Source organism: Lupinus angustifolius, chromosome LG06, assembly GCF_001865875.1.
Source record: "Lupinus angustifolius cultivar Tanjil chromosome LG06, LupAngTanjil_v1.0, whole genome shotgun sequence".
Taxonomy (NCBI): Eukaryota; Viridiplantae; Streptophyta; class Magnoliopsida; order Fabales; family Fabaceae; genus Lupinus; species Lupinus angustifolius.
Window position 1 is genome coordinate 1,113,948 of NC_032014.1, and position 22,283 is coordinate 1,136,230.

Sequence of the window (22,283 nt, forward strand, 5' to 3'; positions counted from 1 at the left end):
TATTCTCTACATTATATTATTATTTATTTTAACACACATTTTTCCACTATTATTTTTCTTTTATATTTTGTTACTTCATAAATATTGTTAAAAATTCAGTAGTATACCTTTTATAATAATTTTAAAATTGTAATTCATAATTTTTTAATAAGTAATAAATCTTTTATCATTTTTAGTGTATGAATATTTTTGTCATTGAATAATTTATATCTAAAGTTTCTCTCATATCAAACAAAAAAAATCTACTAACTTTCTCACATTTTTTCTTGCTCATTTCTTTCTCTTCTGTCATTTTTACTCTTCAACCAAAGAAAGCCGTAAAGTCTAGGAATGGCAAAAGAACCCGTACTCGCGGATAAAACCCGTACAGGTATGAGTACGGGTACCCGCGGGTATTATAAACGGATTTTTAAAAATACCCGTATTACATACGAGCGGGTACGGATATTATGGTATCTGTACCTGCGAGTACCCGTTATTCATATGATTAATATATTATATTTAATTAAAATAAAAAATATATTATTCTAACATTTATTACACTATGTATATTCTTTCCTTTTATTTGTTTACATATTTTATTGAGTTTGGTGGTAAACACCTACAAATATTATTACATGTGTAGAAACACACATGTTTTACAAAGAAAATATATATTTTTTTGTTAAAAAATGAGAACAAAAAATCACACAAATGGAAATCACCAATAAATTTAACATTTTTGCCAAACATTCAATCAAAAGATACAAAAATAGTTAAGTTTCATCTTATTTGAAACACAACAGAAGTAAAAATTTAAACAATTATTTATAATAGAGGAAACCTGCGAGTACCCGTTGTACCCGAGGGTACCCAGAAATACCCGCAAATACCCATGCACGGGTACCCGTACAAATACGGTGGACATGAATATTACTCTTCTATTCTAAAACGGGTAACGGGTAACGGGTAACTACTACCCGTGCCCGCCTGTGTTCGTTGCCATACCTAGTAAAGTTTATTAATTATGTTAAATTCCTGTATTCCTTAAATTTAATATATAAAATAGCAGTTTATCGAAAAGTCTCCTAATAATAACATGCAATTATACAATAAATATAAAATAATGAACGCCACTCTTATAAAGTATATTTTGATTAATGAGCCTTAATTTAAAATATTCACTATACTAAATATACATGAATGTTTAGATTGGAAAATGGAAAGTAGATGTAATAATAAATAAATAAATACACTTCAATTCTATTCTATTTAAAATATCAATGATACATTAGGAATGGAATATTAATTGGTGAGAGAGAAAAGTGAGTGATAAAGCTGGTTCGGTGTTGCTGAGCTGCCAAAAACCCAATCTCTGTGTTTATCAATCATTACCATTTCGTTCCTCTCTTCGCTTTTTCTTCAACCAGGTGCTGTTCCTATCTTCTTTCACACCTTTTCCCCTTTTTCTCTTTTCCGTTTTACGTTTCTTTCTTCTAGGGTTTCTTGCTACTTATATGATTCGACATGGATTTACTATTTCTTTATCAGATCGCTGTGCCTTTTGTTGATCATGTTAATCCTACTCAATAAGAGAGACAAGTTATTTAACAAGATCAATTTAAAATAGGGCAAATGGTATAGACCGTTCTAGTTTTCTGACGTTTAGAAAGAACAAGATATGTTTATTATTGTTCTTTATTATTATAATGGAACAAACTCTTCTAAAGTGAGAAAGTAAGGATTTATCCACCGTTCACTACTCTGATTTCTTAGCTTTATTTTGTCAGAATCTGATATAGGGTTGCAAATCACTTTTCTTCTACCAAAGTTGCCCTCGACCTCTGTTTTATGCTCTCCACTCCAAAACACCTCATTGCCATTTCCAGCAACCTGATCTAATTAAGAAAGACCAAGAGATCAATGTTTTTTCAATTAACATGATTTACAATAGAGAATTATGATGTTGTTCGATTCATGTAGTCGACTTCACTAATGAGACAAAGATTTGGTTATTGTTGTTGTGTTCTGGTCTCGAGCCCTTAGTTAGGACTTCAAACCATTCTCCCCTTTTTGGTTCTGTGTGTTGCGAGTTATGCCTTTGAAGTCTTAACTCATCCCTATGTTCTCTCCGTGCCAATTCAGACACAAAGCCACTTATGTTCCTCAGCAAATTTTTTGTTATTTATCTTGAGAGTCTTTAGTTTTACTTCAAAAAAAATTTCTGTTTATTATGTGTGGGTAGTGTAAAATTATTTATACTGGATCCCTAATCTTCGGTATAGCAACAATGTCAATATCCACTATACTGCTATAGCAGCTTCGGGCCGGCCGCTCTGGGGCTGACTATCTTGTGTGCATTGAGATATAAATCTTCTAAAATTAAATAGTGGATATACTTTTATTCACTTCAGAGACGTACTCATTTTAGACGAGCCTTATCGTCTTACTGTTGTTGTTATTGTTGTTATTATCTGCTTTGTCGATGTCCTTTTTTGATCAGTTGGTAGAATGCGATGAAATGTGCCCTAATGCTAGAGGTAGTATCTTTCTTGTAGGACCATGATTAAACTGTTTAAAGTAAAGGAAAAGCAGAGAGAACTTGCAGAAAATGCAAGTGCTGGAGCACCAGTTAAGAAGCAAAGTGCTGGAGAGTTGCGTCTTCACAAAGGTTTTTTTTTATTTCATGGAGTTTTTTGTTCGTTTTTTGATGGCCAACTTTGTTTGGCACTGTCTTTATCCCTGTAAAAACAAAAGAAATGGAGAGGGGAGAAAGGATAATGTTAATATTTTTTACCAGACACAGGATATTCTTAGCTATAAAAAATTGTTGAGCCAAAAGGCACCTGTGTTATCTGAAATTGCTAGAGCTGTTATGTTGTAGTGGTTCGGATGGTTGTCCGTGGACGTGGAGGAAGCCAGTAATAGATTACATGGATATTTTTAATTGAGTTTTTTTTCTTATTTTGGGCTTAGGGCTAAAAAAACGAGGGAGAGAGAAGAGAATATAAAACCTCGAGTTTTGGTGTTAGAATCTGGTAGATATATATCTGTTACTTGTTAGGGTTGCATGATTATGTAAAAATCTAGGTTCTACCTATTTTGAAGCGGATGGAAACTAGAGGTTTGTTGTTAGTGGACTTGAAGACTAAAATGAAGTATTCATAATATATGACAGAAAAATGGAAAAATAAATATCAAAAGAACCTTAACCAAATTCATGCTCTAGTGGTGTTTATCTTATCTTCTTTGGCTGTGGTAGCTGTCAATGGCCACTGTGTTTGGAGTGAAAAACATGGTTTGGGGTGGGGTGATAATGTGATTGTTTTGCTGTTTTTAGAATGGTTGTCCATGTAAAGAATTTAGATAAAGATTTTTAGGTCCTTGTGATGCTATTCTCTGATAAACAGTGATTTTGTATGTTCACTTCCACGATGAGATCTTCCGCAACGAGGATAAGATGGCTGAAAAATACTATACATTCATGCACTTTAAGGAACTTCATCTAAACTTTGTTCTATGAATTTTCCCTTTATATTCAGAGAAGCCTTTTTCTTGAAAGTCGGAATTCAGTTTCGATAACTTTTTACATATATTTTATTTGTATTTTTTTCTTGGAAGGAAATTTCTTTCTCTATTGGATAAACAGGAAATTTATCGGACCATTGGTCTTCTTATTTTCATAATATGTAAATACTCTCTGTTCGGCTTGTGAACTGCTATCATTTAATGAGTTATGGGTTCACTTGTAGTTTCTGCCATTTTATTCTGTGGTACAAGTTTTTGTCTCAGTGGAGTTTTACGTCTTTCAGATATAAGTGAGCTGAATCTTCCAAAATCTTGTGCCATACAATTCCCCAATGGGAATGATGACCTGATGAACTTCGAAGTTACAATTAGACCCGATGATGGATATTACTTGTAAGGAAGTTTCTATGTTATCTATACATTCACCCCCAAAATGAAGTAAAACATAAGAAAAACCTCATTAATCTCCGTGATGTTTTGTTTGTTACAGAGGTGGCAAATTTTTGTTTTCCTTCAATGTGTCTCCTATCTATCCACATGAGGCACCAAAGGTTAAGTGCAAGACAAAGGTAGGAGGACTTGATTGGCTTTTATACGCCATAATGCATGCTTCATTTATGTGCATAGACAGCATTGCACATGTTTAATTTTTTGTGAGTTATATCTTGTTGTCTGCTTCAGCATTATAATTGATGATTGATTTCTAACTTTATATTGTATTGCAGGTCTACCATCCAAATATTGATTTAGAAGGAAATGTTTGTCTCAACATCTTGCGAGAAGATTGGAAACCTGTCCTCAATATAAACACTGTCATTTATGGCTTGTATCATCTTTTCACGGTATGAATCTAGTTTGGCTTTTATCATTGAAAGTTTTAGAATACATTCCTCTCTAATTGTGCGCAGGAACCAAATTATGAGGATCCTCTGAATCAAGATGCTGCTGCTGTGTTAAGAGACAGCCCTAAGTTGTTTGAATCAAATGTAAGGAGGGCTATGGCTGGTGGGTACGTGGGGCAATCCTTTTTCCCGCGATGTATGTAAACCATTTCTCTCTGCCTTCAAGTCCATGTTCAAATATATCATCAAAGCTTAAGACCCATCTTGGTTTGTAAAAAAATTAAAGATTGCACTTTCATCACTGTTATTTTTCTTGGAGGTGGGATCTTATTTGTAAGTTCGGTGCTTCATTGAATGATGACTTGTTATTCTAAAGCGAACTAGGCGGAAAACGGGTTTAGTCCTCAATATTAGCATTTACGTTTTGGTCTCCTTTTAATCGTGTGTTGATTTTTCCCCATTCACCCAGAGGCGTACATTCGTCAGTCCAAGTTTTGAGAACCCAAGAAGATGAAACCGTAGAGGTAGTAAAGATAGTGATAATATCAATTATTTCTTTATCAATATAGAAAAATAGCAGAGTAAAATAGAGAAATGAATGGAGCAAGATACAATAGGAAAAATAATAGCAAGTTTGCTGAAATGAAAAAAACAAAGATTTCCTTGATTTATATATAAAATAACCTGGTTAGCCTATGCTGTTAGCTTCCTTTGTGGTCGTGAATATCCACACAGACAGTGACAGCCGATTAAAGTTGAAATTCATACTTTCTGGAATAGCTAAAAACCTCTGTATTTTAATCTTTTGAAACGAGTACAGTTAGTTAGCGTGAGGCTTAATCCAATGAAATGATATGTTGACTCTCGAGGTTGTATTTATTGAGAGTGATTAACTTCTTACTCTACGTACGTGCTTCAGCAGCAATAGAATGTACTCTGAAGTTAATCCAAACGTGTGTAAATTTAATTCAATGTGTACCACACTGTAACAAGATGTTCAAGCTGCAAACATTATGAGCATAACAAGATATACGTAATGATATTCCAGACCCGTGTCAAATGTTAGCAGTTAGCGTATGCTGCGGAAGGTTATAAGAAGGAATTCTTCAACTGCATTTGGGACCCAAGTCATAGACAGAGGAGAATTAGATGACACCTTCCACATAATGTATCTATCTTGAAGATGTAAAATTTCTCTCAGATCATTTCTTCCTCTTTTATTGCGAGCATTCTAGCATTTTCACGGTCCCGCTTAAAAATATAGTATAGTGGAGTGTAGCACAAACAACACAATCCAAATGGGACTGCCATCATTGAAAGAAGTCCCTTGGACAAGGCAAGAGCCTCTGGTGAAGATCCTTTGATGGGATCAACAGACTTTGAATTGTAGCCAAACATTTTCTCAGAAAGAATTCCAACCAGGGGAGCTGCAATGGAAGAGAATGAGCCTTCAAAAGCCCGATCAAATGCATAAATCATCGTCCGGTGTTTGACGGGGACTACCTCCGCAAACATAGGGGCATTTGCAGCCGTACCATTCCAGCTGATAGTTAGACCCATCAAAAAGAGGGTGACACAAAAGGTAAGATAACTACTTACTGACTGAGGGATCACCTTAAGAAGGAACCACGAGAATGGAATGCCCATAAAAGCACTAAACTGTGCACACATTATACGAGCAGAGTGTGGGTAGACTTGTGACAATTTATCAGCTATTGATCCACCAACGAAGGAGCCTATAGCACATCCAATAGCAAAAGCACTCAGCAGGGTTGCCGAAGTATTATTATCAAAACCTGCACCATCAACCAATTCATTACGTGTCAAATAAGCAGAGAAAAGATCAAGGTTTCAATATTCACATGGCTTATTGGCCATTTTGATTGCTGTACAACTTTCAGAGAAAGGCAAAGCATAGGTGTTGTTCTTTGTGTGCTTGTAGTGCTATTTTCCAACATGATACATATGCTATATTTTCATTAATGAGCTGGTGCACATGTTATGTTCTAATTGAAAAACAGCACCAGAAGTACATAGAGAACATCCAAATTTAGCATCTTAATGTAAAGAAGCTGGCTTCACCCTCACCAATTAATTCGAACCACATTGTGAAGAACACCATGGCAGTCCATGGTAGTGACCCAATAATGCCCTGTAAGACAATTATTTGAAATGTCTTCACTTTGATCACAGCTTTCATGGCAGTCCAAGAGTCCTTCCAAACTGATGCTGCACTAGCACTGCCTTTGTAGATTGAGTCATCCCTGTTGACACAAGGAGCTGATTTGACAGACAATTTGGTAGCAGTAAAGAGGTCAAAATGTACTAAAAGTTGTGACAAATGCCCACATGGGTCATGTATGTTGTAAAAACTAAAAGGTCATTACCTGTGTGAGCTCTCTCTAGCATCATGAATGCTGGTTAATCTCTGTCTTGGGTCAACCGCATACAGTAAAACAAGGATCCCAATTACTGCACTTAGAGTTGCCATTAAAATGAAGGCACATCTCCATCCTTGTATTCCCCAAAACTGCTTACCAGCCATGATAGTTGCCAAAACACCACCTCCTATGCCACCTATGCTACCGATAAAGCTCAACAATCCAAATCCAGCTCCCCTCACTCCATCTTTGTAGCTATCAGCAATGAAAGATTGGAGTGCTGGAATCACAATTGCCAAACCAAAGCCATTTATTGCTCTCCAGAATGCAACCTGCATAAAATCCTGACAAGCACCCACAGCCGCTGTTGATAAAGCCCAGCAGAAAGTACCCATAGCAAGAATTGTTGGGCGATCATAGTTTATAACAAGTATACCAGCAAGGGGAGATGAGAGTCCCTGAACAAAGTTTCTAATGAATGTGAGGTAACCCAGATCAGATGGCCCTGCATTAAATGCTTCGCTCACTTCTTTGTAGACAGATGGAAGAAGATTTTCGTCAGCGCGCTCCATAATAGCAGCCAGGTTGATAAGAAAGAGCGATAGAGATACACCAAAAATCTGTGTCCTTTGAAAAAAAAATTACGGTTAGTGCAACTTAAAAATGAAGAAGGAAAAAGGCAGAAGTAAGAGATAACTCCATATCACTATTTCAGATCAGGCACAGAAATGGAAAGTGGAAAAAGCCATTTTGAACAAACAAAATTAGGTGAATAATGTAGCCAAGAACCTCATTTTTCTTAACATCACCGAAATAAAAGCTTTTTAATGAAGATTCCAAATACATGCTTGTGCTGAGCCATTTTAAGAATGACTAGCTGTTGCAAATCATTAAATGATACATTACACTCTGTGACTATGTGTTATTATCATAAGCAATGTTGAGAATGATGTGTGGTCGCTTAAATCATGTTATGGACATGATTGCTTGTATGTTATGTCCAATGCATCGTCTTCACATAAGAGATCTGTTTGACCCATTTAAGAACTACAAGTGATGTTGAATTAGCAACACCTTCCAAAACCTTAAACGAAGGGACAAACTATACCTATTTCAGATACAGAAATTTTTATCTGTGTAAGATCAGAACACAATAACATACGTATACCTGTGCTTTGTTGTTCCTGCAAAAATTGATTTTTCCTCATTAAGTTTGTTCCTTTTTCGTCCAAGTTTGTTCCTAATTAAGTTTGCTTCATAGGATGTCGAGCCTTTCTAATTTTCTAAATTGATTTCATATGCCTTATAAAAGGAGGAAATATATGAACATACATTTTGAACTCTCCCTAGTTTAAAGCTGCTTATGGGAACATATATCCAGTAATATAGGATACGCTATATAATATAACCAATGAAGAGTTCTAACTCTATTATACAAAAGTATCAATCTTAGTTAGAAACATAAACTATAAAGTTTTAGAAGTCTGAAAGTAAAAAGATCAATTAATAACCTGAAGAGAGAACATAGCTTACAAATTCCCTATCCATTACCGAAATTACAAGTTTGCAATGTTTCTGGATATTGGTGTCAGTCAATTAATTATGATCATCAACTATCGACATAAATTTAAAAGCCCAAGGTATGTAGAGAATATATCTGCCAAATAAACTAAAGACATCTCCAAAAGATTTATCCTTGAATTAGAAATTCGTCTCATAATATAGTATCTCGATTATTACTTGTTTCCTTTCAGTATAAACTCACATCAACAGTTATCTAAAATGATTATTGATCATAGTAGTTATTGAATAAATAAAGATTAGAGAGAGGAATGGAAAAGAAAATACTCACTTCATGGTTCGATAATTAGGGGAATTTGAAGAAGTGGGAATGAGAGATTTGAATGGAAGAACAGCTCTATGTTTTGGAATCCGACTCAGACCAATGACCATGATGAGATTCACGTTTGAAAAGGGACAAACCAAGTCAAACACTGCCCCTCCAATCTCGCGGATCTCACACTCTTTCCTCCTTAACTTAACAAAATATTAAACTATCAACAAATTTAACTGAACCAATATATATATATGTGCTAAATGAAAGTTTCGATGCACGTATAACGTTATTTACGGTTCTAGTACTATTTTATCTTCTTATATGATGTTACGATAATATAAATTAAAGGCTAGCAGAAAAATCAAAAAAGTTTGTGCTCATTTATTATAATTGTTAAGATTGAAGTAAGGATTTAAAATATATAACTTGGATTCTGGAGTGAAACTCATCTCACCGTGAAACTGTTAAGGAAATCGATCAAATTGACATTTTTTGATTAAGTCACAGCAATAACCTATCATCTTTGTCTTGGTCATGTGCATGCCAACTTGCCAAGCATGCTGGTGATATATTTCCCCATATCATTACATATTTTATTTTTAATTTAAAAAGTGAATAATCATTTTTGTATTTAATAATTTTTATGTGTACTAAATTAGTCTTCGGAAAAATAAAAAATTAAACTAATACCTAAAGATCACAAATAGGAGACAAAGAAGTCTATGTTTAAGGTAAAAAATAACTAATTTAAACTATATTTGATATTTTTGGGTTTTCAAATTTTTAGGAATCAATTTGATACACAATTTTTTTTTAAATACAAAAATAGGTGTTTCCTATAACTTAAATAAATAAATGTGGCATATTCTTCTGTTCCGCAAAGATTTGAGAATGATGCAATGAGCATCTCACGTTGAATGTTTCAGATTTGTCCTTTAATTAATTTCTTAAATTCTCCCACCCAAACGTGGTACTTGTAACCTACCTTAGCGTTTCCTCCTAGTCCAATTTCACAAATACCTTATATCTGGTTTTCCAACACTGTAGTTATTACAGTACTACAAATTTACAAAATGTGTCAGTTTTTTTTAATTCTACTTAACTTTTTAGATGAAAAGTCCTCCAGTGTGCACTGAGAAATGATGTATAGAGAACTTTCCTTATTAGCTAATGAAGCAGTTGGCTTTATTAAGGAAAAAACCACACAATAATACTAGGTCAAATCTTGTTGTTCAATTAGAAAATTAATGTCATTCGCGTATTGATTTCTAATTGTAACCATACGTTCATGTTTCATAAAATCGACTTTTAATATAATATCTCGATTATTACTTGTTTCCTTACATAAATTAAAAATTAAAATGGTTTTTATAAATTAAACCAAAATTAAACGAACTATAGACACAAACCATAAAAATATGAATAATAGTTGATAAATGTTAATCCAGATAAGAATTTACATCAATGAAAATGTGAATCACATCAATGTTACTGGCAACTCATGTTATAAAAAATGTACTCGATTACTTTTGAGGTAAAACTATACTTTTTTTATAGAACATAAATGAAAACATTTACTTTTCAGATAAGATAAAAGTTTAGGTTGTTGAAGTAGTTGAAATGTGGAATTCAACTCATGACAGCACGTGCCCGTGGTACCCACATCGGCGCCTATCTGTCCCTTCCTAGTGCGCACGTGTGCAAAGCAATGGTTCATTTTGTCATCGAGACCAATCATGTTCGAAAACAAAGATATTTTACGTTTTCTACTATAAAAAATATTTATTTATTTAAGATTAAAATGTAATTAAGATTCCTTTTCTTAAAATATGTTTTTAATTAAGATTCAGGTTTCACATCTATTACTGGGTTACATCGCAACCTAGATGTCTTACTTTAATTATCTCTGATTCTATTTATCGTCAAAAATGGTGATAATTATTTTAACTTTTCAAAATTATATATTTGTTATAAGAAAAATGCAATAAAAATACCACAGGGGATGCTAACCCAATATATAAAAAAATTAGGAATTGTGTTTTCAGAAGTGTCTTTGGATCATTACAATAAATTAATAATAATACATGTTTTCAATAATAGTATTCTTTCATATTTTATTTTTATTCAACTAATAATAATAATATTATTTTTATAATATAATAAATTAATTTTATTTTTATTCAACTAATAATATTATTTTTATTTTTATAATAAATTAATATAAGAATATTTTGGTACGAAAATAATTATTATACCTAAAAGTTGATTGTTCAACCATGTTTATAACTACAATCAGATTTGAAATCTAGAGCATATGGCCCGGGTGTAATAGATGTTGATGGTTCAATTTAAATAAAAAATTATCATTTGGATATAAAAATGTGGAATGTTAAGTAGTGTTACTATGAATCATTATATGAGCTCCAATGAGACTGTATGCAATTCTCTAATCCATGTGTATGCATTTCGAATTCTTATTCTGTTTTTGCTTTCCTATTTTATGGTATTGTTTTCTTTAAATTTATTAGATCCTATCCATCACATTTTTCTGGTTGTGTCCGCTTTTACAACATTAATGACAAATACAATAAATCATAGGATATAAATACTAAAGTATAACGTTATAATAAGTTTAATAATTTATAAATTTACTTTATTTAAAATAATTTCAAATTTATATTGTTAACTTTTTTCCGAAGAACACGTGCTTAACATCTTAAGTAGTAGATGATCTCAATTCCAAATCGCAAGGAAGGGCGCGCCAGGCTGCGGGATTCCTCAAGAAAATTTTGCAGGTGGGGACCACATTCTTCGTGTTACTCAAATAGTCACACACTTTACCACATGTTCTGTCCCAAGATATTCTCATCTGGGACAATGATATTATGTTATTATAATTTTTATTTTTAAATAAATAAGATTTTTTATTGGATGAACACACCAAATGAGACAGATGATGCTCATCTTTTCCGTCCACGCGGTGTCTTTCTTTTCTGTGTCGCACGTGAGGAGCCGACTGAACCTCCTGCTCATGGACCTCACACCACACACATGGATCGTAAGTTGGAGTGAGCTTCCTTAACTAGTCTTAAATGTTCTATGCTTTAATTTTTTTTGAACCTCAAAATTTCTAACCTAAATATTGTCCTGTGAGCAAGTAAGTTTAAATGTTACTCACCCTTGATAATAAACAAGGCTAATTTTTTTAATTATATTCAGATTTTAAAAATTCATTTAACTTTATAAGTGAGATTTGATGTTATGTACAGGACATAATTAATTATATTTTAAAATAATGTTTATAATATTTTGTTTTAATGTAACTATAATTATTATGTATACAATTTCAATATAAAAGTATATACAAAAAATAGTTTAATTATTAATTAGATTAATCCATTCAAAATACTATATGTATACGTTGACATATTGAAAATCGGATTTAGGCTTTAATTTTTAAAAAATATATAAAGACATATTCTTCTATATACAATATAGGTCTAACCCATTAAAGGTAAAGTCTTACCTCTTCTATTTCCAAAACATAATTTTATTGGTTTCATGATGTATTCTCATACTAGAGACAATCATGTTCGAACCGTGAGCATCCATATGTATGTGAGGTTAACTCTCTCAACGAATATTTCAATTTACAAGACTCGAATCCGAAACCTTGCTTAAAGAGAATCTACCGGTTTTTTATATTACTTTTGAATTGTGGTGTATTCTTAAAGTAAAACATTGAAGCTTACTTTTTAGAAGACAACATTTGTTAGAGTATTTAATTTTTTATAAGCATCGCTTTTTAGAGAAATATTTGTTATTTTCAAAGTTCAAGATAATATTGATTGTTTTTTATATCAATTATATCTTTGATATTATTATTATGTAGATAAAAATAATTTACATAAACAATAAAATTTAACATTCAAATTTGGTTTACCTAACGACGTGAAAAATATTTTTAGACTTAAAATATGGACTATTATTTACTTAAAATTGAAATCATTATAAAATTTGTTTATAGTTCTCTAAAATTATCATTTACCAAATTGAAGAAACCGTGAAACATGAAAAAATTGTACGAACACTATGTTTTCACTCATAAGACTTATCAATTCCTATTATTTTCTAAAATATAGAGGAGATTTGAATATAGAAAGTTGTTCTAATACTTTGTTTTTCTTTTAGAAGCTCAATATCAATATCAGAGAGTATTGGAGTATACAAAAAATTATTGCGATCACAGGATTCTGATTTTACAATACCTGAAAGTTGAAACCAATTGCCAATAATGGAGATGCTGGTATCTCTGGCCCCCATATTAGGGTGTTAGTGCCGTGCATTACTGTTTTTGCATTTCATCACACAATTAAATTTCATGTGGGCTGCGACTTACTTTGACCAATCTTCTTGGTCTAATTACTCAACTCCTTTGTCATAGTAAAAAACATAAAAAATTATCCAAAATTAATGTAAATATTGATAATTGCATATTATGATTATGTTGAAGTATTAAAAAATTCACATTAATTAATAAATAGAAGAAAATTGCAACAATTACGAGGAACTAGCTCAATTTTTTTAGCAAATGCAAACACTTCTATAAGAGGATGAATTGTACTTTAGCGGCAACTTTTGTGCATTAATTATTAGTTAAAATAGTTGTTTACTTATTTTTTAACTAATAAAAATTGATTATGTTTTATGTAGTGAACTCCTACTGATGAACTACTAAGCTTTTGCTTCCTTTTGTTATCAAAATAAAATGACATGCTCTGAAGAGACACCAGTTACATAATACACAGACACGCAAATCATAACAAATCAGTGATCAGTATATATTAGTATTTTAACTGACACTCATGTCTGTAACAGTAACAGCGAGGTCACAGATTCACCCACTATTACTAAACTCTTTTAATTCTTCCATTTTTTATGGTGATTTCTATTTTTTATCCAATAATCTTCTCGTACTAGACCTAGGGGCTAGGGCTATAGCATTAGCTAGTAGGTGTAGGTGGCCCTCTTATTTGGTTGGTACTATTCAATATTGATCACGCGTGTGTTGTGACTACACTTTTTTGGAACAGCAGGAAGTGGATCAAACTAGTGTTTTGATGGAAAATAATATAACTAAGGTCAATGAAAACGTTACTAACTAAACCAAACGGACGAAAAATGGCCACTAGTTTTGTTTTTATGATATGTTAGTTTGGGTATATAGATTAGTGGGATTGCCTCAATTTTATGGTGGTACCTTATTTTACAATTTGATTGTTATCTGTTAAATATACTACATAGTTATTGTGAACCAAACAATATATAGACTAGTTATTTCTTTGAATCCATGGGGTGACAGGGGAGGAGAGAAAAAAGGTTTTAAATACATTATATCCTACGACTTATATAAATTTATACTATTATACCAATATTGTCATTAAATTTATAAGCTAGATTCATAAAAAAAAATTGATTTTTTTAATTAAATAGAAGTATTTGTACGATAAAATATTAACCTTGTCCATTTTCTTTTCCAACTTATCAAAAAATGTAAAAGGAAGGGTCATTTCTTCTTCCTCCATATGAGACTTGAATACAGCAATAATTCTACTCGTGACATATATACAGAAAACTTCCCTTTCTCCCCCAATAATTAAAAACAGTGGGAGAGAAGTAATAACAGATATAAAGCTTAACCCAAACCATGACCGGCGGCGTCTCATCAGGTCGGTTACCTACTTGGAAGGAGAGAGAGAACAACAAACGCAGAGAACGAAGACGAAGAGCGATTGCTGCAAAGATCTACTCTGGTCTTCGATCTCAGGGTAACTTCAAGCTTCCCAAACACTGCGACAACAACGAGGTCTTGAAAGCTCTTTGTTTAGAAGCTGGTTGGATCGTCGAAGAAGATGGCACCACCTATCGAAAGGTACTTCAAATCTCATCCATATTAAATAACTCTTTCTCTTCTCTCAGATCTACCTCAAATCCATAATAATCTTAAATTTGATTTTTCAGGGATGCAAAAGACCTAGTAACATGAGTGGTTGTTCTTCGATTCATCCAAGCCCACAATCCTCATCATTTCCAAGCCCAATTCCTTCTTACCATGCTAGTCCTACTTCCTCTTCTTTCCCAAGTCCTTCTCGCATAGATCCAAACCCTTCTTCCTTTCTTCTATTACCATTCATCCGCAACATGAATCTTCCTCCTCTTAGGATTTCTAATAGCGCACCTGTAACTCCTCCTCTCTCTTCACCAACTTCTAGAACCTCATCAAAACGAAAGGCAAATTTTGAATCATTCGTCATTCCTAATGCTTCTACTCTTAACCCATTTATTCATCCTCTTTTTGCTGCTTCAGCTCCTTCCAGCCCCTCTCGCCGCCACCACCACCGTGTTGGTACTTTTACTATTCCGGAGCATGATGAGTCTGATGCTTCTACTATTGATTCTGGACGTTGGGTTAGTTTTCATAACTCCCCTGCTCCTCCTTCTCCAACCTTTAATCTTATGAATCCTGCAATTATGCACCATCAGCAACATATGATTATTCCGAAGGATTCTTCTGCGGATATGCAATGGGGTGCAGTTGGTGAGAGAGGGATAGGAGGATCCGATTTTGATTTTGAGAATGGTAGTGTTAAGGCTTGGGAAGGTGAGAGAATACACGAGGTTGGAATGGATGAATTGGATCTTACTCTAGGGTTTGGAAAGGCCTAAAATCACACTATGCAATTGCAATCCTAATTGTTTTTTCTTACTATAGCTCGGATCTGCTATTTTGTCCATGTTAAAATTTCTATATTTTCCTTATTATTATTTGTACAGTTTCCTTTTATATTATAGCGCTGCTTAGTGTTTCACTTCATTGGAATCCCTTGTTACTTGTTGAAACAACCATAAAACTTTGAGTGAGTGTTTTTAGTATAGCTTTGAATTGATTCTGAACTTACTGAGATCAGGGGTTTGTGAAGTTCATCAAGGTGTTTGAGCCTTATTTCTCTTATTGATGATCATTTTCACAAAATTTCCCCTTTTAATGTATTATTACGTGTTTCAGCATCAAATTATGGCTATTTGAAATTGATGTGAAAACGATAGCTTCCCTTGTAGAAAAAAATGGATAAACTTCATCTTTTAATGTAGTTTCTTGATTGAGGTGTCTTTGATCTTAAAAGGTTTGCTATATTGGGCGCCTAAACTACTGCATTTTTTGTCTGTTTTAGTTCTTTAATGCCAACAACTCTAATATGTAAATAATGTTCAATGATACCATTGCTTTGGAGCATCTCCATTTCCAAGGAGATTGGTGACTCGGGTTGAGAGTGAGAATATATTTTTTTTTCTGAAAAAACTGATTTTGATCTTTCGGCTAATTCCTTACTAGTTACTGCTATTAGACCATGTCTTTTGTACCGAGCTAATTTCTCTGCGTTACACGTGTTTGATTGGAATATCATCCATTAACCTCTAAGAGCAATTGAGTAATAAGAGGACAGCACATCTGTTGTCCCGCACTTTGTACCATTTCATATACCATGATTTATGATTGGTTAGAAAAATATTTAATAATTTTCATGCTTGGACCTGCCCATATGTTGTCGTCAGAATCAAGTTGACACACGTAGTTCATGTCACCAAGAAATTTTATCCATGTATTCTCTTTCCCTTGTTAGATAACGAGGATTAAATAGCGTTGCAAAGTTATTGTTGTTTTAAAGTGGATAGTACTTTTCGAATGGCATCTTTGAACCCAACTTCCGTCTTAAATTGATTTTATTATTTATTTTATATTTTGTTTTTACTTCTCAAACTATTTAACAGCCAAAATTCACTCAAATGGTTTTTAAAAACAAAATTTTCACATTTAAAATTATTTTGCGTATTATTCTCATGTAGCCAATGCCAGCAATCACTATCCAGAAAACATATCATATTAATATGCCGATGTATCCTAAAAGGGTCCAATTGTTTCTTGCCCATATACACTGCCACTATTCCCTTATCCTCACTTCACATTCAACATCCTACCACGTTCTCCCTCAGGCTATAACATGAGTACCACAACAATCTCACTCACCCCCTAAACCCTCAACACCACTCATTGTCTCCCTTTCTCACTCACCCTCTTAACCCATGCCTCTCCCTCAATCCAACGAGCATAGGTTCGCTGTCATAAACCATCTATCAAATTTTGTCATGCACCAATTATATTATGTTAATTGAAAACTTAGATTAAAATATGTTATGTTAATTGAAAACTTAGATATTCACTTTTTTTCTGTTTTTGTATCATTGTCATTGATAAAGGTGAAGATTTAGGACAATATCCTTGTTTCAATCAAACACCACATGTGCGCAAAGATGGATTAATCAGTGAAGCATACAATGATTGATTCTGCAAATTTATGTTTTTTTCTGATTAATTGAGGTTCACTTTGTTGAACCTCACTTTTTTTCAATTTCAAGAAATTATGGAATTGTTGGATTGGGGTTTCAATTGCTGGAATTTTGGTTTTATGTTTGGGATTCCTGAAATATTAAAATAACCGTAGGATTTATCTCTAACCTTTCTTATTTGGTTACCCGTCCCCGAATAAGAATGGTGGTTGGTTCCCTTGCCCCCTTGCCCCAGCAATGAACGATATATGGCAGGTATGAAAGTTCTTATTTTGATATGAAGGGTTAGTAGTTGGGGATGGTCTTAGAGCAACCGTTCTTAGCATTGTTGTTAAGGCAATAAGTCTTACTCTGTGTTCTTCATTGCCTCATGTTTATTTTTTGATTTATCTTAACAATTTTTTATTTTGTTCTTAACCAAAAGAAATGGAGTAATAAAAATAGTGTTTGTGAGTAGACTTGTTCTTATTTTATGATGGGTTGTAATAAATTATAAAACAATGTATGAAACCCAATTAAGAATAAAAATATTATTTGTCATTGTGGATGCATTTACGAGTTATATTCTACCGGGATTAATTTGAGAGTTAAATTTTAAAGGGAAAGAAAAAAAAACAAAGACTTAGAAATTATCTCAAAATGTATTTTATGATTCACAAGTCTTCTATTTATCTTCTGAAATCTAATTTCTAAACTTAACATTTTATTGTGAATTGTGTTAGGCCTAGTGCCTAAGTGCCCATTTTGTACCTACAAAGCTGCTTGGGTTAAGCTCAAAATAAAACTAATTTACACATCCATTATGAATTGAAATCATGCCAGAAACAAAATCATTTCTATGTCCAAACCTTTTTTGTTATGTTGGATGGGGTCAGATATTCCCTTTTGCTTTCTGAGGAATTGTTTTCTCTTCCTGGATATATTGTATATTTAATCTCTATATGTAAGTTTGTTACTCTTTTAATAAAATTTTAACTTATCCAAAAAATAATTATATACCCAAACCATTTGTTCAAATATCATTTTTTAAACATGCAACATATTGGTATAGACTCGAATTAAAATCCCTCGTTCCATTAAAGAAAAAAAAACATTCAATCCCTTCAGATCGTTAGAATGCATTTAAAATTGGAGTTATGGCTTGAATTCCAATTCCACATTTTAGTTCTGTGTGATTCAGATTTCGTTCAATTCAAATTATACGAGTTAAGTTGTTCTAAAGATATAATTTCAGAATTTTTTCTATATGGAGTTGATAATTTTAAGTTATTAAATACATAATTTTCAGGTACAATTTTTTTTTGTTGAATTCTGAATCAATCCACTTCAGAATTGAGATACCAGCTAGCAAGCTGGAGATACGCCCATACAGTTTTCCTTGTTAACAATTTTTAGAGTGATATTATTCTTCCATTATCCGATAGAGGTTTGCTTTGCCCAACACAAATATTTTTTATTTTTTATTTTATGTTACTATTTTTATTATTTATATGAAATAATCTGCTGATTAAAAATAAAGCAAAAATAAGTCACTTGAATATTTAATGAGGTAGTTGTTTATAAAAATACTATTATAGAATATTTAGTATAAAAAAATTATCCTCTATCTTACGTATGGGTTCAAAGTCTCCCCTCACGGATTTCCATATAAGCGTGCATAGTGCATAGAATATGAATACATATAAATAAATAATTACATACACACATGTCTCACATGTTGCATTAAACAGAAGCGAAGTCTTACATGTCTTATTCACGTAGGAAAATAGATTTCTATCTTCTTCTTTTCTGTGTGAAAGTATATATTAATAATCATTTATGCTTTTGTTTTTAAGCATGGAAGATTTACGAGGAAGGTCACATGTAGGATATAAAAAATTAACCATATTTTACTAGCTAGTCAATTCGATAATCACAGACCCACATGTTCTCTTGAGTAAAATATAAAAATGATTTTTGCTGGGCTATTAAATAGGGTGGTGCTTCCATGCGCCCTTTAAATTTTCTGATTTAAGCTCTCTTTCTTTAATACCATTGATTTATTAATTAAAAAGCAGATTGAGATTTGGGATTGAAAGATGTAAAAGATTAGAAAGAGTTCTATGATAATTATCACACTTGTTATCTCATCCATTCAAATTCCTTTATTCCTTCTCCAGTGACCTTTTAATCCAACAGCAGCTACAGGCCACATTAATACTTGTAGTGAACACTACCCCTTTCTTCTGCCACCATTGTCCTAAATGTTGTGTTAAACCATATTTATAACACTAATAATATTGAAGCAAAAAAATATATTTTATTTATTTAATATGACATATTTTTATTGATCTAAAAAATAATTTAAGATAATATTTTGGACAACATATCTTTGTCTACCGTCATTCTCATTTTCCTAACATCACTCCAACTTTTCACCAACAATTAATTCCTAGAACCAAAAACAATTACACACAAACGCTACCCATCATTCTAACAAATCCAAAATCGTGGCCCTTACAGCTAATATACCGCTTACCTTGTATTTGATATAAATTGCGTTGTTAGATGGCATTAATATTTACCTATGATTGTATCTTGATGTATAAAATTATAAAATGAAAAAATAACCTAACCTTTCGAAGAGATCAATTTTTACTTCTCTTTCTTAGTTTATGATTTTTTTTATAAACTAAGTACCCCAAAAAACGTGGTCTATAAAAAAGTTATAGAACAGATTAAACAAAAAGAATATACCTCTTCATTTAAAATGAGCTGAGAGTGGACCACAAAACAATGCAATGCATCACACAAATGAATGTTTTGTCCTGATGTATCAAGTCAATCAAATTTTATAGAATAGTGTACAAATATTAATTATGTTATTATAATTTTTATTTTTAATCAAATAAGAATTTCTGATTAGATGGGGACACTAAATGGGATAAGATGAGGACAGGTGATCCTCATATGGAATTACCAGTCTCAAATTGTTGTCCCCAATTCTATCTTACCTACTTATATAAAGACATTTAGATTTAATAAATTATTTCTATAAAATTAAATAGAAGTATTATTTTTTTAAACATCGATTAGTCTAGGATTCAGGGACATGAAAAACAAGGGACAAACGATGCCGTCTCCACAAAGTTAAAAAAAGAGGAAAATTAAAGAGCTTGTGAGGAGCCTTGTTTAGTTGTCTTCTGATTAAAGGACACCGGAGAGATTAAGGTAGGCGATGATCCTTGAATGAGTTGAATCCATACCTCATGGTTAGACACCTGGATATGTTTAACACCTAACACATGCCCCATAACATAGTCTTTAATTTGTTCTCAGCGTTATAATGAACTCACTTTCTATCAGCTAGCCCAATCACCCTCCTAATTTTAGAACACAAAAAAGATAAAGATAAAGAAAAGAAAATGGGCAAAAAATATAACAACAATAGTATCAGTGGCAACCATGTGCTTTGGTCAGTGGTAGTTTGCAGAATGGACAGCCAAGTTGGAATCCCTCAAAGAGTGTGAAATAAATTGAAACCAATGGAGGAAACAATGCCACATCCCCACTAGTGCACCCGCTACTTTTCCAACATTTGCTACTAATTTAATTTAATCACTATTAATTAAGGGATTAAAAAAGTTAAATCATGTAACAGAATCTTTAATTATTATTCAACTCTCTCGAATATAATGACTTAGATGTGCAGAGATTTCTTATAGGATATAATCCACCTTTACGTTTTCCATATATATGTCTTTGATGGTTAATTGTGGGGACTCTTTTTGAATGAAAGGGACTTGCTAGGCTTAATTTGCCTTTCAATGAGAAGCTCAACTCTTTCTTAAAGCATAATAACTTTTTTATAGAAGTGCTTGGTCTACATCTTTATGGTATAAGGTAGCTGAATTGAAGTATAATTGTGTCAAAAATAAAATAATTCATTATGATAAGGTTTTTCTACTATATGTTTATGATCAATTAAAAATTTCATTATGGTAAAATGATACATTTATTGTTTTATGAGATGAATTGGTTTTTTAAATTGTCATGATGAAGATGAAAATATATTTTTTTTAGTAAGAACAAGTATGGCAAACTAAAATTATGCTGTCTAAATATTAATTCTCTCTATAATACTAAGTATAATTATGGATAATATACTCCATATAAAAAACCCACGATAATATACCTCCATATAAAAATAAAGAATAATATAAATATAAGATAATGTCTGTATCATAAGTATTTTTATTCATTAAAATTTTGAGTGTAATATTTATGTATTGAAAGTGCATAGATTTATACATAGTAAATGTATCATTTATCATTTATTTATATTATTTTTATTTAAGAATCAAATCCTAATTGAAAATGAATAACAACTGATACAATAACAATATAAAAACTCTTACATTATTAATCTATATATCAGTTACTCTAAAATTTTATGATGTTTATCGATGAGTCAAGATACTCTCTATGAATTGAGTTTTCATTAAAAGATAATCACTGTGATTGAAATATGACATAAAGTAAATGGAACAGAATGGACAAGATTTACACTCCTCTGGATGACAAATAATCAAGATTAAAATTAGTTATATAATCACTTAAAAAATTGTAACCATTTATTTTTTTTAATCTTAATCATTCAAATAATATTCAATATCCATATTAATTATTTTCAATTTTTACAATAACAAATGTTTTTACTTGATTTACTTCCGTTCCACAGAAAAAAAACATTTTTGGAATAATATGAACATTTTTTTATATTTGTGTTTAATTATAGTGCAATAGTGCACTTGCATCCTTTTTACCATTGGGGTGAGATTAGTGGATCGTTAATCACTTTTTCACTTCCTCAAACATAATGCCACGCGCTGATACATAAACCTTTGTTAGTAGCGATTCTTGAACCAATGATATTGCCTTAGCTAATACACTTGTTGCCCTCACAACCTCATCAGAGAGGCCCAAAATGGATCCTCTCAACTACTGGAGTGGCCAGTACAGAATAGAATGATGACACGTGGCAAATTTTTTTCTTTAACGACTACGATTATATGTTATTTTTTATTAAAATTAAATAAAAACTCTTTAAAAAATTCTCAACCTCATATTCTAGTGCTGGTTTCTCCAGTACCTGAGAGAAGTTGAACTCATCATAGAGCTCTGTTAGCCTCAAGTCATCAGCGACCCAAAGTAGATAATGGCCCAAATTAAGGCGCAATTCAGGGATTGCTTATAACTATGTTTATAGGTTGTAAAATAAAGAGAAATTGTTTAGAATTCTCTCCCCTACTAGACCCAAATACTAAAAGG

General features: G+C 32.2%; 3 protein-coding genes across 6 annotated transcripts; 2 read left to right on the forward strand and 1 right to left on the reverse strand.

Annotated features, from left to right (window-relative positions):
• On the forward strand, positions 1,269-4,788 carry LOC109348678 (NEDD8-conjugating enzyme Ubc12-like). Its single transcript, XM_019589201.1, has 6 exons — positions 1,269-1,409; positions 2,538-2,650; positions 3,792-3,900; positions 3,998-4,076; positions 4,233-4,349; positions 4,416-4,788. Exons 2-6 carry the CDS (start codon positions 2,542-2,544, stop codon positions 4,551-4,553), a joined length of 552 nt encoding a protein of 183 aa, XP_019444746.1. The 5' UTR covers positions 1,269-1,409; positions 2,538-2,541; the 3' UTR covers positions 4,554-4,788.
• LOC109348676 lies at positions 5,495-8,747 on the reverse strand. 4 transcript variants are annotated; one of them, XM_019589195.1, is made up of 4 exons: positions 8,583-8,747; positions 6,737-7,357; positions 6,438-6,613; positions 5,495-6,145 (listed from the first exon to the last, which is right to left on the reverse strand). In XM_019589195.1, the coding sequence occupies exons 1-4, from the start codon at positions 8,681-8,683 to the stop codon at positions 5,547-5,549; spliced, it is 1,497 nt and encodes a 498-aa protein (XP_019444740.1). In that variant the 5' UTR covers positions 8,684-8,747; the 3' UTR covers positions 5,495-5,546. The 4 variants fall into 4 exon arrangements, with proteins under 4 accessions (XP_019444740.1, XP_019444744.1, XP_019444742.1 ...); XM_019589199.1 differs by having other exon boundaries at positions 6,737-7,350; positions 8,583-8,677; XM_019589197.1 differs by having other exon boundaries at positions 6,737-7,838; positions 8,583-8,667.
• Positions 14,108-15,718, forward strand: LOC109348679 (BES1/BZR1 homolog protein 2-like). Its single transcript, XM_019589202.1, has 2 exons — positions 14,108-14,499; positions 14,589-15,718. The coding sequence occupies exons 1-2, from the start codon at positions 14,275-14,277 to the stop codon at positions 15,291-15,293; spliced, it is 930 nt and encodes a 309-aa protein (XP_019444747.1). The 5' UTR covers positions 14,108-14,274; the 3' UTR covers positions 15,294-15,718.